This window comes from Oncorhynchus mykiss, chromosome 13 (genome assembly GCF_013265735.2).
Source record: "Oncorhynchus mykiss isolate Arlee chromosome 13, USDA_OmykA_1.1, whole genome shotgun sequence".
Classification (NCBI taxonomy): Eukaryota; Metazoa; Chordata; class Actinopteri; order Salmoniformes; family Salmonidae; genus Oncorhynchus; species Oncorhynchus mykiss.
Genome location: NC_048577.1, coordinates 56,159,887 through 56,175,574, shown reverse-complemented (window position 1 = coordinate 56,175,574; position 15,688 = coordinate 56,159,887). Strand labels below are relative to the sequence as shown.

The window sequence follows — 15,688 nt, the reverse complement described above, 5'->3', positions numbered from 1 at the left end:
TGCCTGTAGAATATCTTAGCCTATTGATTGATTGATGATAGATAGGTCCTGCTTCACTGAAGTTGCAAGCCAAGAAATTGGGAGATACAGCATTCCAAATTTGCGACACAGTTGAAGTCGGAAGTTTACATACACCTTAGCCAAATACATTTAAACTCAGTTTTTCACAATTCCTGACATTTAATCCTCGTAAAAATTCCCTGTTTTAGGTCAGTTAGGATCACCACTTTATTTTAAGAATATAGAATAATAATAGTAGAGTGATTTATTTCAGCTCTTATTTCTTTCATCACATTCCCAGTGGGTCAGAAGTTTACATATACTCAATTAGTATTTGGTAACATTGCCTTTAAATTGTTTAACTTGGGTCAAACGTTTTGGGTAGCCTTCCCCAAGCTTCCCACAATAAGTTGGGTGAATTTTGGCAAATTCCTCCTAACAGAGCTGGTGTAACTGAGTCAGGTTTGTGGGCCTCCTTGCTCGCACACGCTTTTTCAGTTCTGCCCACACATTTTCTATGGGATTGAGGTCAGGGCTTTGCGATGGCCATTCCAATACTTTGACTTTGTTGTCCTTAAGCCATTTTGCCACAGCTTTGGAAGTATGCTTGGAGTCATTGTCCATTTGGAAGACCCATTTGCGACCAAGCTTTAACTTCCTGACTAATGTCTTGAGATTTTGCTTCAATATATCCACATCATTTTCCGTCCTCATGATGACGTCTATTTTGTGAAGTGCATCAGTCCCTCCTGCAGCAAAGCACCCCCACAACATGATGCTGCCACCCCCGTGCTTCACGGTTGGGATGGTGTTCTTCAGCTTGCAAGCCTCCCCCTTTTTCCTCCAAACATAACGATGGCCAAACAGTTCTATTTTTGTTTCATCAGACCAGAGGACATTTCTCCAAAAAGTACGTTCTTTGTCCCCATGTGCAGTTGCAAACCGTAGTCTGGCTTTTTTATGGCGGTTTCAGAGCAGTGGCTTCTTCCTTGCTGAGCGGCCTTTCAGGCTATGTTGATATACTTTTGTACCTGTTTCCTCCAGCATCTTCACAAGGTCCTTTGCTGCTGTTCTGTGATTGATTTGCACCAAAGTACGTTCATCTCTAGGAGACAGAACGCGTCTCCTTCCTGAGCGGTATGACGGCTGCGTGGTCCCATGGTGTTTATACTTGCGTACTATTGTTTGTGCAGATAAACGTGGTACCTTCAATCGTTTGGAAATTGCTCCCAAGGATGAACCAGACTTGTGGAGGTCTACAATTTTGGCTGATTTATTTAGATTTTCCCATGATGTCAAGCAAAGAGGCACTGTGTTTGAAGGTTGGCCTTGAAATACATCCACAGGTATACCTCCAATTGACTCAAATTATGTCAATTAGCCTATCAGAAGCTTCTAAAGTCATGACATTTTCTGTAATTTTCCAAGCTGTTTAAAGGCACAGTCAACTTAGTGTATGTAAACTTCTGACCCACTGGAATTGTGATACAGTGAATCATAAGTGAAATAATCTGTCTGTAAACAGTTTTTGGAAAAATGACTTTTGTCATGCACAAAGTAGATGTCCTAACTGACTTGCCAAAACTATAGTTTGTTAACAAGAAATTTGTGGAGTGGTTGAAAAGAGGGTTTTAAGGCCTCCAACCTAAGTGTACAGTCGTGGCCAAAAATATTGGCAACCCTGCACTTTTTTCAAACAATGCAGCATTTCTTCCAGAAAACTGTTGAAATTAAAACATATTTTGGTATCCACATATGTATGTCTTCGGTGTGCAGTTGAACAAAACAAAATACATTGAATAATTTACTGAATCTTTGCTAATTCCACAAAGAAATCCTAAAATGGCCTGGACAATATTATTGGCACCTTCTAGAAGTAGTTGGAAATTATTAGATTTCAAGCAGATGATTCTCATTTACTTTGGAATTGAACTCACCTGTGGTGAGTGGAAGGTGCCTGCAGTATAAAAATCACATATTAAAGCAGTTTAAATAGAGAAAAGGACTCATTGTTTTGTTTAACTGTGTGTACTGGAACGAGCATGGACAAAAGAAAGAAAACCAGAGAATTATCTGAGGTCAGACACAAGATTACAAGTCCATCTCCAGAGACCTTGATGTTCCTGTTTCCACCGTACATAATGTTATCAAGAAGTTTGTGGCCCACACCACTGTCGCCCACCTCCCTGGAGGTGGCTGCAAGAGAGATCTTGATGGAATTGTGCAGCGAAGGATTGTTTGAATTGTGGAGAAATCACCTTGATCAACTACCACACAAATTCAAGCTGATCTTCAGACACAAGGTACGACAGCTTCAACTAGCACCATCCGCCACCAACTCAATGAAAGGGGGTTATATGGTAGGAGACCCAGGAGGACCCCACTGCTGTGAGAAAGACATAAGAAAGCCCGGCTGCAATTTGACAAAACACACCTGAACATGCCAAAACCCTTCTGGGAAAATGTCCTGTGAACAGATGAGACCAAAATAGAGCTTTTTGGTAAAGCACACAATCTCTATGTTTACAGAAAACAAAATGAAGTTTTCAAAGAAATGAACACCTTCCTTACAGTCAAACATGGAGGAGGGTCAGTGATGTTTTGGGGTTGCTTGCTGCCTCTGGCGCTGGGTTCCTTGAACATGTACATGGCATCATGAAATCAGGAGAATACCAAGGTATTTTGGAGCGCAATGTCAGACCCAGTGTCAGAAAGCTGGGTCTCCGTCCAAGGGTCTTCCAGCAGAACATATGGACCCCAAACACACTTCAATAAGCACCCAATGGTTCAAGACAAAACGCTGGACTGTTCTGAAGTGGCCAGTGGAGAGGTCTCAAAACAGCAGTTGGGAAAAGGCACCCTTCAAATCTGGGAGAACTGGAGCAGTTTGCACAATAGGAGTGGGCCAAACTACCAGTACAAAGGTTCAGGAAGCTCATTGATGGTTATAGGAAGGGCTTGATTGCAGTTATTTTGACCAAAGGCAGTGCTACCAAATATTAAGTCTAGGGTGTCAATAATTTTGTCAATGCCATTCCTGTTTTATTTTCTGAGTTAAATGGATATATTAAGTTCTGAATCAAAAACAAAGGTTCTGTAATATTAACAGTAAAATAAATAATTGTGGATATCAAATACTTTGTTCAATTTCAACTTATTTTTAGAGAAAATTGTGAGTTACTGGCAAGGCAAGGGTGCCAATATTTTTGGCCACAACTGTATGTAAACTTCCGACTTCAACTGTAAATAGGCCTAGTACATGGTTCTGACTCCGTCTGCCTGATGGCCGACCTGCTTATACTGTGCCCCTCCCCTCTATCTCTGTCCCTTGCTAGCTCACAATGAAAGATGCGAGTGTTCGGAAATACGGCAAATACAGTCTCCTGCGTTCCAAAAATACTGAACAAAATACTGAATCTTAGGAGTCAATTCCTGGCGGAATCTAATCTCGATACTCAGAAATGGGAGTCGACTCCAGAAGGTTTAGGCTTGAGGTTTTATTTATTTGCACCAACAACAACAAAAGAAGTGCAGTACTGGGTGATTTGAAAAGTCATAGTCAATCGATTAATAATATAATACTTTAGCAACAACAACAGAAATCCTTCATTTACAGTCTGTAGACACTATGAGAATAGAAGGGTTCAGAACTTTGGTGAACCATCACAGCACAGTTAAAAAATATATGGCAAATAGAAAATGGATGGTGTACAGAGATAGATGGGAGGGGTTAAGTGGAGCTGAAGGGTGGTACTAAAAACTAAAGATAACTAATAAAATATACTGTGTCTGTAAAATGTATATAGGTTCAGAACTTTATTTTTCAGTGGCAGGGACTGGGAGACTAGCCAGGATCGAGGGAAAGATGAACGGAGCAAAGCACCGATAGCTCCTTGATGAAAACCTGCTCCAGAGCGCTCAGGACCTCAGACTGGGGCAAAGGTAGACCTTCCAACAGGACAACGACCCTAAGCGCACAGCCAAGACAACGCAGGAGTGGCTTCTGAACAAGTCTCTGAATGTCCTAGAGTGGCCCAGCCAGAGCCCGGACTTGAACCTGATAGAACATCTCTGGAGAGACCTAAAAATAGCTGTTCAGCGACGTTCCCCATCCAACCTGACAGAGCTCGAGAGGATCTGCAGAGAAGAATGGGAGAAACTCCCCAAATACAGGTGTACCGAGCTTGTAGCGTCATACCCAAGAAGACTCAAGGCTCTAATCACTGCCAAAGGTGCTTCAACAAAGTACTGAGTAAAGGATCTGAATACTTATGTAAATGTGATATTTACGTTTTTTTTAAACCTGTTTTTATCTTTGTCATTATGGGGTATTGCATGTAGATTGATGAGGGAGGGGAAAACGATTTAATCCATTTCAGAATAAGGCTGTAACATAACAATATCTGGAAAAAGTCAAAGGGTCTGAATACTTTTCGAATGCACTGTATATTCATGAAAACCGTAATGTAATTTAGAAAGCAATATTTCATTAACCATGTCAAACGATAAATATAAAAAGATGCCAAGTGTGTATACATTGTTAAGGGCTGTTGCAAACTGTTGAGTAGTTTTTATGAAAACCGTATTGGTGCTCGTATAGAATAGTGTTTATTCAACATTCTCTTATACACCAATTTTTCTAGAATTTTAGAAAAACATGGTAGTAAAGATATTGGGTGATAATTTGTAAAATATCTTGGATCCCCAGATTTATAGAGGGGAATAACTTTGGCAATTTTCAAATCTTCAAATGTTCAATATCTTTACCATTTACAGTGGCTTGCGAAAGTATTCAACCTCCTGGGGCATTTTTCCTATTTTGTTGCCTTACAACCTGGAATTAAAATGTTTGTTTTTTTATTGGGGGGGGTTGTATCATTTGATTTACACAACATGCCTACCACTTTGAAGATGCAATTTTTTTATTATTGTGAAATGAGCAAGAAATAAGATGAAAAAAACAGAACTTGAGCGTGCATAACTGTTCACCCCCCCAAGGTCAATACTTTGTAGAGCCACCTTTTGCAGCAATTACAGCTGCAAGTCTCTTGGGGTATGTCTCTATAAGCTTGGCACATCTAGCCACTTGGATGTTTTCCCATTCTTCAAGGCAAAACTGCTCCAGCTCCTTCAAGTTGGATGGGCCCGCTGGTGTACAGCAATCTTTAAGTCATATCACATATTCTCAATTGAACTGAGGTCTGGGCTTTGACTAGGCCATTCCAAGACATGTAAATGTTTCTCCTTAAACCACTCAAGTGTTGCTTTAGCAGTATGCTTAGGGTCATTGTCCTGCTGGAAGGTGAACCTCTGTCTAAGTCTCAAATCTCTGGAAGACTGAAACAGGTTTCCATCAAAAGTGTCCCTGTATTTAGCACATCCATCATTCCTTCAATTCTGACCAGTTTCCTAGTCCCTGCCGATGGGGAAAAACATCCCCACAGCATGATGCTGCCAACACTATGCTTCACTGTGGGATGGTGTTAGGTGTTGGGTTAGCGCCAGACATAGCGTTTTCCTTGATGGCCAAAAAGCTCGATTTTAGTCTCATCTAACCAGAGTACCTTCTTCCATAAGCAAACATGTTTGCTTATTTTTTTCTTTCAGCAATGGATTTTTTCTGTCCACTCTTCTGTAAAGCCCAGCTCTGTGGAGTGTACGGCTTAAAGTGGTCCTATGGACAGATACTCCAATCTCCTCTGTGGAGCTTTGCAGCTCCTTCACGGTTATCTTTGGTCTCTTTGTTGCCTCTGATTATTGCCCTCCTTGCCTGGTCTATGAGTTTTGGTGGGCGGCCTTCTCTTGGCAGGTTTGTTGTGGTGCCATATTCTTTCAAAAAAAGTTATAATGAATTTAATGGTGCCCTGTGGGATGTTCAAAGTTTTGGATATTTTTTTTATAACCCATCCTGATTTGTTCTTCTCCACAACTTTGTCCCTGACCTGTTTGGAGAGCTCCTTGGGCTTCATGGTGTCTTGCTTGGTGGTGCCCCTTGCTTAGTGGTGTTGCAGACTCTGGGACCTTTCAGAACAGGTGTATATGTATATTAACCCATATATACTGAGATCATGTCACACTTAGATTGCACACAGGTGGACTTTATTTACTAATTATGTGACTTCTGAAGGTAATTGGTTGCACCAGATCTTATTTAGGGGCTTCACAGAGAAGGGGGTGAATACATATGCACACACCTCTTTTCTATGTTCTATTTTTTTCATTTCACCTCACCAACTTGGACTATTTTGTGTATGTCTACCTCAAAAGCTAGTTAATGAGGCGACGCAAGGGGGACACTTGAGGCTGATAAGTACGTTTTAAACATCCTCATGTGCTACACTTGTTGCTTGGCAACATTCTGTCCATACACACTACATATAAACAAATTATTAGTTGGGTTGTTGTTACTGCAAAATATATGCCTTCCAGTCTCCACTTTAGTTTTAGGATCAGCATCAAAACGTTTTCCTTCTTGAAACTTAGTTATACGAAAAGTCAACATGTGGTAATCAGTAGGACATTGCGAGCTACATTTTCAAAGTATTGTAGCAGCAGTTTAGCTGAGATGAAGGAGCTGTGTTGTCAATGGATACTTTGCTGGTGAATTATTTTGTGGTGAGAGATATTTGGATTTAAGTGACACTAACAATGGGATAAGTTGAATGGTAGGTCAGGGGTCTGAACATGGTGCCATGCACAGGCTTCTTTCACAGAGCTTTCTCTCTCCCTGCACAGGCCCCTCTCGCTCTATCTCTCCTTCCTATTTCTCCTAGTGCCACCCCACTCACTATCTGTTTCCGTCTCATCTACCACACTCCCTCCCTCTCTCTCTCCATGTCCTGACAAAGGACACATTTACCAGGATGTTCTGGTGCCCTTTAGTCAGTGATGTTGTTTGAACTGTGGTGAGTATGCCAGCCACAGCCCACAGGGCAGGGTGGGGCTGGAGACTCTGAGAGGTGGAGTGGTTTAGGACACACTGGGACAGGGAGTGGAACTGTGGTGAGTATGCCAGCCACAGCCCACAGGGCAGGGTGGGGCTGGAGACTCTGAGAGGTGGAGTGGTTTAGGACACACTGGGACAGGGAGTGGAACTATGGTGAGTATGCCAGCCACAGCCCACAGGGCAGGGTGGGGCTGGAGACTCGGAGAGGTGGAGTGGTTTAGGACACACTGGGACAGGGAGTGGAACTGTGGTGAGTATGCCAGCCACAGCCCACAGGGCAGGGTGGGCCTGGAGACTCGGAGAGGTGGAGTGGTTTAGGACACACTGGGACAGGGAGTGGAACTGTGGTGAGTATGCCAGCCACAGCCCACAGGGCAGGGTGGGGCTGGAGACTCGGAGAGGTGGAGTGGTTTAGGACACACTGGGACAGGGAGTGGAACTGTGGTGAGTATGTCAGCCACAGCCCACAAGACAGGGTGGGGCTGGAGACTCGGAGAGGTGGAGTGGTTTAGGACACACTGGGACAGGGAGTGGAACTGTGGTGAGTATGCCAGCCACAGCCCACAGGGCAGGGTGGGGCTGGAGACTCGGAGAGGTGGAGTGGTTTAGGACACACTGGGACAGGGAGTGGAACTGTCTTAGGACACACTGGGACAGGGAGTGGAAGTGTCTTAGGACACTCACTGGGACAGGGAGTGGAAGTGTCTTAGGACACACTGGGACAGAGAGTGGAAGTGTCTTAGGAAACACACTGGGACAGGGAGTGGAAGTGTCTTAGGACACACACTGGGACAGGGAGTGGAAGTGTCTTAGGACACTCACTGGGACAGGGAGTGGAAGTGTCTTAGGACACTCACTGGGACAGGGAGTGGAAGTGTCTTAGGACACACACTGGGACAGGGAGTGGAAGTGTCTTAGGACACACACTGGGACAGGGAGTGGAAGTGTCTTAGGACACACACTGGGACAGGGAGTGGAAGTGTCTTAGGACACACTGGGAAAGGGAGTGGAAGTGTCTTAGGACACACTGGGACAGGGAGTGGAACTGTCTTAGGACACACTGGGACAGGGAGTGGAACTGTCTTAGGACACACTGGGACAGGGAGTGGAACTGTTTTAGGACACACTGGGACAGGGAGTGGAACTGTTTTAGGATACACACTGGGACAGGGAGTGGAAGTGTCTTAGGACACACACTGGGACAGGGAGTGGAAGTGTCTTAGGACACACACTGGGACAGGGAGTGGAAGTGTCTTAGGACACACACTGGGACAGGGAGTGGAAGTGTCTTAGGACACACACTGGGACAGGGAGTGGAAGTGTCTTAGGACACACACTGGGACAGGGAGTGGAAGTGTCTTAGGACACACACTGGGACAGGGATTGAGTGGAGCTGGGCCTGTGTTTAGCTATTGTAATCCAGGGGTTAATAACGAGTGGAGCTGGGCCTGTGTTTAGCTATTGTAATCCAGGGGTTAATAACGAGTGGAGCTGGGCCTGTGTTTAGCTATTGTAATCCAGGGGTTAATAACGAGTGGAGCTGGGCCTGTGTTTAGCTATTGTAATCCAGGGGTTAATAACAAGTGGAGCTGGGCCTGTGTTTAGCTATTGTAATCCAGGGGTTAATAACGAGTGGAGCTGGGCCTGTGTTTAGCTACTGTAATCCAGGGGTTAATAACGAGTGGAGCTGGGCCTGTGTTTAGCTATTGTAATCCAGGGGTTAATAACGAGTGGAGCTGGGCCTGTGTTTAGCTATTGTAATCCAGGGGTTAATAACGAGTGGAGCTGGGCCTGTGTTTAGCTATTGTAATCCAGGGGTTAATAATGAGTGGAGCTGGGCCTGTGTTTAGCTATTGTAATCCAGGGGTTAATAACGAGTGGAGCTGGGCCTGTGTTTAGCTATTGTAATCCAGGGGTTAATAACGAGTGGAGCTGGGCCTGTGTTTAGCTATTGTAATCCAGGGGTTAATAACGAGTGGAGCTGGGCCTGTGTTTAGCTATTGTAATCCAGGGGTTAATAACGAGTGGAGCTGGGCCTGTGTTTAGCTACTGTAATCCAGGGGTTAATAACGAGTGGAGCTGGGCCTGTGTTTAGCTATTGTAATCCAGGGGTTAATAACGAGTGGAGCTGGGCCTGTGTTTAGCTATTGTAATCCAGGGGTTAATAACGAGTGGAGCTGGGCCTGTGTTTAGCTATTGTAATCCAGGGGTTAATAATGAGTGGAGCTGGGCCTGTGTTTAGCTATTGTAATCCAGGGGTTAATAACGAGTGGAGCTGGGCCTGTGTTTAGCTATTGTAATCCAGGGGTTAATAATGAGTGGAGCTGGGCCTGTGTTTAGCTATTGTAATCCAGGGGTTAATAACGAGTGGAGCTGGGCCTGGCTCATATGACACAGTGTTTATTTGTATTTCACAGCAGTTTATGTATTCATAACATGTGAATAAAACATTCATGAAATGTATAAGTCTGTGTACTAATTGTTGGTATATTGAGACATTTAGTCAGATGTATTATCTTGGAACATGTAATGATGTTGAAATGAAATGCATTGGACTGTTCATGTGTAGTCATGTGATTATGACTAATCTTCATTATGCAATGTTCAACAGTAAGTGAACAAAGCTTGCTTCATGTCAAACCATACAGAAACGCCTGGGTTGGGTTTGTTTGATCAATGATCAGTCACATACTGTCACAACAGCACTTTCCTCTCTGGGTATTTCTCTCAGAGCAGAGCCATCACTACCTGCTGTAAACAAACACAGTTGAATAATATGGAAATACTGGATGAGTAGTGTATAGTTCGTTCATCATTCGTTCAGTCCCACACTAAAGCTCTCTTCCTGTATAGTGTATCACTACTGTATTTAATGCACTGAACCACTCGACCTCTGCCCTCTCTCCTCTCCCCTGCCATTGTGTCCCAGTATGGAACATTCTGTCTATTGTTTTGTATTATTAAACTACTCTGTTGTTGTTTGATCAGAGCTTTCTGACCACGTCTCTCTGCGAGCTCTGTGGGACAGACAGCCTATAGCCTGGGGTGACATGGAATGGAAAATCTCTCTCCAGACAGACAGTCAAAGCTTTCGTCAGATGAACATCATATAGCCTACTGTGTAGTCTGACATACAGAGTAGGAGGTGGCCTAATCAGAGGGAGGACCAGCTTGGCTCCTGCTCAAAAAGGAACCAAACTGAAGAAAACGCACTGAAACAAGGAGGGACTATACATGGACTTGGAAATGCTCAGTTTAGTTTTCCATCTGGAAACGTTTTAAAACTAATGAACATGACCCAGGTTAATGTCATACTGTGTAGGCCTACAGTCCAGGAAGTGGTCTAGTCACAGGGCTCACACACTCCTCCATGGGTTAGTAGCTACTCAGATATAGACATGATGGTTTCAGGAGATACACATGGGATTAACAAAGGAATCCCTTACTTCCTGCTGATTTATATGCTTTGATTATATTGAGTTTGATGTACAGTACCAGTCAAAAGTTTGGACACATCTACTCATTCAAGGATTTGTCTTTATTTTTACTACTTTCTACATTGTAGAATAATAGTGAAGACATCAAAACTATGAAAAGTATGGACTCATGTAGTAATGAAAAAAGTGTTAAACAAATCAATTTTTCTGTTCACCTACTCTGCATCTCACAAAGACATGGCGGTTGGAACCAAAAATCTAAAATCTAGACTCATCAGACCAAATGACAGATTTCCACTGGTCTTATGTCCATTGCTCATGTTTCTTGGCCCAAGCAAGTTTCTTCTTATTATTGGTGTCCTTTAGTAGTGGTTTCTTTGCAGCAATCCGACCATGAAGGCCTGATTCACACAGTCTCCTCTGAACAGTTGATGTGGAGATGTCTGTTACTTGAACTCTGTGAAGCATTTATTTGGGCTGTAATCTGAGGTGCAGTTAATTCTAATGAACGTATCCTCTGCAGCAGAGATAACTCTGGGTCTCCCTTTCCTGTGGCGGTCCACATGAGAGCCAGTTTCATCATAGCGCTTGATGGTTTTTGCAGCTGCACTTGAAGAAACCTTCAAAGTTCTTGAAATGTTCCAGATTGACTGACCTTCATGTCTTAACATAATATGGACTTGGTATTTTACCAAATAGGGCTATCTTCTGTATACCGCCCCTACCATGTCACAACCTTGTCACAACTGATTGGCTCAAACACATTAAGAAGGAAAGAAATTCCACAAATGAACTTTTAAGAAGGTATACCTGTTAAATGAAATGCTGAATGAGAGAATGCCAACAGTGTGTAAAACTGTGATCAAGGCAAAGGGTGGCTACTTTGAAGAATATCAAATATATTTTTATTTGTTTAACACTTTTTTGGTTACTGCATGACTCCATATAGGTTATTTCACAGTTTTGATGTCTTCACTATTATTCTACAATGTAGAAAATAGTTCAAAATAAAGCAAAAACCCATGAATGAGTAGGTGTCCAAACTTTTGACTGCTACTGTAGGTTTCTCTGTGTAAGATGAGTCACTTGATTTAACGTGTTACGATAGAGGCATCAGTAAAACAAGGTCCTTTCATCCGTTTATTAGCAACACACATTATGATAATCACTCAGAAGTGCCATGTGGGTGGATCCTTATTAAGGAAAGGAAAAGGGGATGACACCTGGTCAGTTGTACAACTGAATGCCTTCAACTGAAATGTGTCTTCCCCATTTAACCCAACCCCTCTGAATCAGAGAGGTGTGAGGGGGCTGCCTTAATCAACAAACCCACGTATTCGGCACCCGGGGTACAGTGGGTTAACTGCCTTGTTCAGGTGCAGAACGACAGATTTTTACCTTGTCAGCTCGGGGATTCGATCCAGCAACCTTTCAGTTACTGGCACAACACTCTAACCACTAGGCTACCTGCATGAATTGGGTGTTACGATTTCCAGTTGCTTTATGGTGTTATTACGTTTTAATCAATTTTTGATTGGCTGTATCATGCAAAGAGTGATATTGTTTTTGGTTCCCTGCAGTTAGAGCTGTTTTTGATTATCTAACTGCAGGTGGTAATGACACACTGTTTCCTCAACGTTAGCAAATATTAATAAGGTCCATTTTAGTTTACAACTGAATTAAAGCCATCCTGGGTTGTATTCAGTAGGGAGAAAACGTGTTGAAATGAACTGAACCGCAGGAGATACAAACTGAGCTTGTCCAATAACGACACAGATTTCCATTTGCAACACATTTCTTCGGTGTGCTCTACTCTGAACATGATAAATGAGTGTGACAGTGTCTCACAAATAAATCACTGTTCTGTCGGCGTTGTCAACATTGTTTCCATTGCCCACCTTTTTGTCAGTTCAGCACTTGTCAGAGGGATGTTTACTGTATGTCTTTTCTCTTTCATGAAGGAAAGCAACCATTTGAGGCTATGTACATCGTACGGACTACCCTTTTCCACCATATTCCTTCCACCAGTCCATATCTAATGGTGCACACTTCAGGAGAAGGGTAGATAATACAGTGGGGCAAAAAAGTATTTAATCAGCCACCAATTGTGCAAGTTCTCCCACTTAAAAAGATGAGGCCTGTAATTTTCATCATAGGTACACTTCAACTATGACAGACAAAATGAGGAAAAGAAAATCCAGGAAATCACATTGTAGGATTTTTTATGAATTTATTTGCAAATTGTGGTGGAAAATAAGTATTTGGTCACCTACAAACAAGCAAGATTTCTGGCTCTCACAGGCCTGTAACTTCTTCTTGAAGAGGCTCCTCTGTCCTCCACTCGTTACCTGTATTAATGGCACCTGTTTGAACTTGTTATCAGTATAAAAGACACCTGTCCACAACCTCAAACAGTCACACTCCAAACTCCACTATGGCCAAGACCAAAGAGCTGTCAAAGGACACCAGAAACAAAAGTGTAGACCTGCACCAGGCTGGGAAGACTGAATCTGCAATAGGTAAGCAGCTTGGTTTGAAGAAATCAACTGTGGGAGCAATTATTAGGAAATGGAAGACATACAAGACCAATGATAATCACCCTCGATCTGGGGCTCCACGCAAGATCTCACCCCGTGGGGTCAAAATGATCACAAGAACGGTGAGCAAAAATCCCAGAAACACACCTAGTGAATGACCTGCAGAGAGCTGGGACCAAAGTAACAAAGCCTACCATCAGTAACACACTACGCCGCCAGGGACTCAAATCCTGCAGTGCCAGACGTGTCCCCCTGCTTAAGCCAGTACATGTCCAGGCCCGTCTGAAGTTTGCTAGAGAGCATTTGGATGATCCAGAAGAAGATTGGGAGAATGTCATATCGTCAGATAAAACCAAAATATAACTTTTTGGTAAAAACTCAACTCATCGTGTTTGGAGGACAAAGAATGCTGAGTTGCATCCAAAGAACACCATACCTACTGTGAAGCATGGGGGTGGAAACATCATGCTTTGGGGCTGTTTTTCTGCAAAGGGACCAGGACGACTGATCCGTGTAAAGGAAAGATTCGTGAGTGAGATTTTGAGTGAAAGCCTCCTTCCATCAGCAAGGGCATTGAAGATGAAATGTGGCTGGGTCTTTCAGCATGACAATGATCCCAAACACACCGCCCGGGCAATGAAGGAGTGGCTTCGTAAGAAGCATTTCAAGGTTCTGGAGTGGCCTAGCCAGTCTCCAGATCTCAACCCCATAGAAAATCTTTGGAGGGATTTCAAAGTCCGTGTTGCCCAGCAACAGCCCCAAAACATCACTGCTCTAGAGGAGATTTGCATGGTGGAATGGGCCAAAATACCAGCAACAGTGTGTGAAAACCTTGTGAAGACTTACAGAAAACGTTTGACCTCTGTCATTGCCAACAAAGGGTATATAACAAAGTATTGAGAAACTTTTGTTATTGACCAAATACTTTTTTTCCACCATAATTTGCAAATAAATTCATTAAAAATCCTACAATGTGATTTTCTAGATTTTTTTTTTCTCATTTTGTCTGTCATAGTTGAAGTGTACCTATGATGAAAATTACAGGCCTCTCTCATCTTTTTAACTGGGAGAACTTGCACAATTGGTGGCTGACTAAATACTTTTTTGCCCCACTGTATGTCAAATAGTGCACACTTCAGGAGAAGAGTAGATAATATGTCAAATAGTGCACACTTCAGGAGAAGGGTAGATAATATGTCAAATAGTGCACACTTCAGCAGAAGAGTAGATATGTCAAATAGTGCACACTTCAGGAGAAGAGTAGATATGTCAAATAGTGCACACTTCAGGAGAAGAGTAGATATGTCAAATAGTGCACACTTCAGGAGAAGGGTAGATAATATGTCAAATAGTGCACACTTCAGCAGAAGAGTAGATATGTCAAATAGTGCACACTTCAGGAGAAGGGTAGATAATATGTCAAATAGTGCACACTTCAGCAGAAGAGTAGATATGTCAAATAGTGCACACTTCAGGAGAAGGGTAGATAATATGTCAAATAGTGCACACTTCAGCAGAAGAGTAGATATGTCAAATAGTGCACACTTCAGGAGAAGGGTAGATATGTCAAATAGTGCACACTTCAGGAGAAGGGTAGATAATCTGACCAAAACCCTAATCTTGTTTTCCCCCACGAGCCAAGCAGCCAATCAGTGCATGTTTCTCTCTCGCCACAGGCGTTGTGCTGATGGAGATATCCGAGGTCCACAGGAAAGTTCACCTTGAGCTAGAGGAGAATGTGAGTACTGTCTCTGTCTATGTGTCTGTGCGTTTGCGTGCGTGTGTTCTGCAAGGTGTGCGTGTGGGTTCTGCAAGGTGTGTGTGTGTATTCTGCAAGGTGTGTGTGTGTGTGTGTGTGTGTACATGAGTGTTTGCGTCATCTATTGTTTAATTCCCTGCATGACTTGCCTCGCCCAGTGTGCCCTCTCTCTCTCCCTCTCTATTTTTCTCTCTCTGCTGCTTAACACAATGTACCGTTTTTAATTCCCCTCAAACACAAATCTCTCTTTCTCTTTCCCCCTCTTCAACTCTCTCCATTAGTAATCACATGATGGTGTTTCTCTTTATGTAACATCAAGGGACAGAAAAAGCAAAGATGAAGAGAAGAAAACAAAAAGAAGCTAGAGGAAAAGTTGCACCTGTTTGGTTATTGTGTACAGCCTGTTTATAGGACGGGAGCAGGTCTGAACATGCCCTGTGACGGGGCCTCTGGGAACTGTTGTTGATGACAGTCACACTTGTCAAGGCCTGTAGTTATGGTTGGCATACAATTACTTATTCTACAAACTATAAAAAATAAGTATACAAGGTTAGGGAGACACTTAATTCATGTAATCAATTACTTGTAATCTGATTACAAAGAATACTGTAACTGTAATCAATTACATTACCAGCAAAATATACTGTAGTCAGATTACAGATACTTTTGAAAAACTAAATGATTACTTCTTGTATTGACTTTTAAATTCAGAAAGCATGTTTGTGAAAAAACATTATGGCACCTTTCTGTTCTCTCAATGACATTCAATTCAGCAGGAGGGAGTTTACGTTTGTTCCACCTCAGAGAGTGACCACAGGTCAGAGACCACTATGATGATAATCCAGAAGCGTTTGATGGATCCTTTTTGTCTTCTTCTAATGCCTCTTAAGGGGAAAGTAATCCAAAAGTAACTAATCAGATTACTTTACTGAGTTTGGGCCGTCCAAAAGTTATGTTAATGATTACAATCATGGACTGGTAACTAGTAACTGTAACGGATTACATTTAG

General features: G+C 42.7%; 1 protein-coding gene across 2 annotated transcripts in view; it reads left to right on the top strand.

Moving 5' to 3' along the window:
• LOC110539043 (brain-specific angiogenesis inhibitor 1-associated protein 2-like protein 1) overlaps positions 1 to 15,688 on the top strand; it is a 78,521-nt gene that overhangs the window by 28,236 nt on the left and 34,597 nt on the right. For both annotated transcript variants that reach the window (XM_036941588.1, XM_036941587.1), the window contains one exon: positions 14,597 to 14,658. In XM_036941588.1, the coding sequence (XP_036797483.1) occupies positions 14,597 to 14,658 (62 nt within the window). The remainder of the gene's footprint in view (positions 1 to 14,596; positions 14,659 to 15,688) is intronic.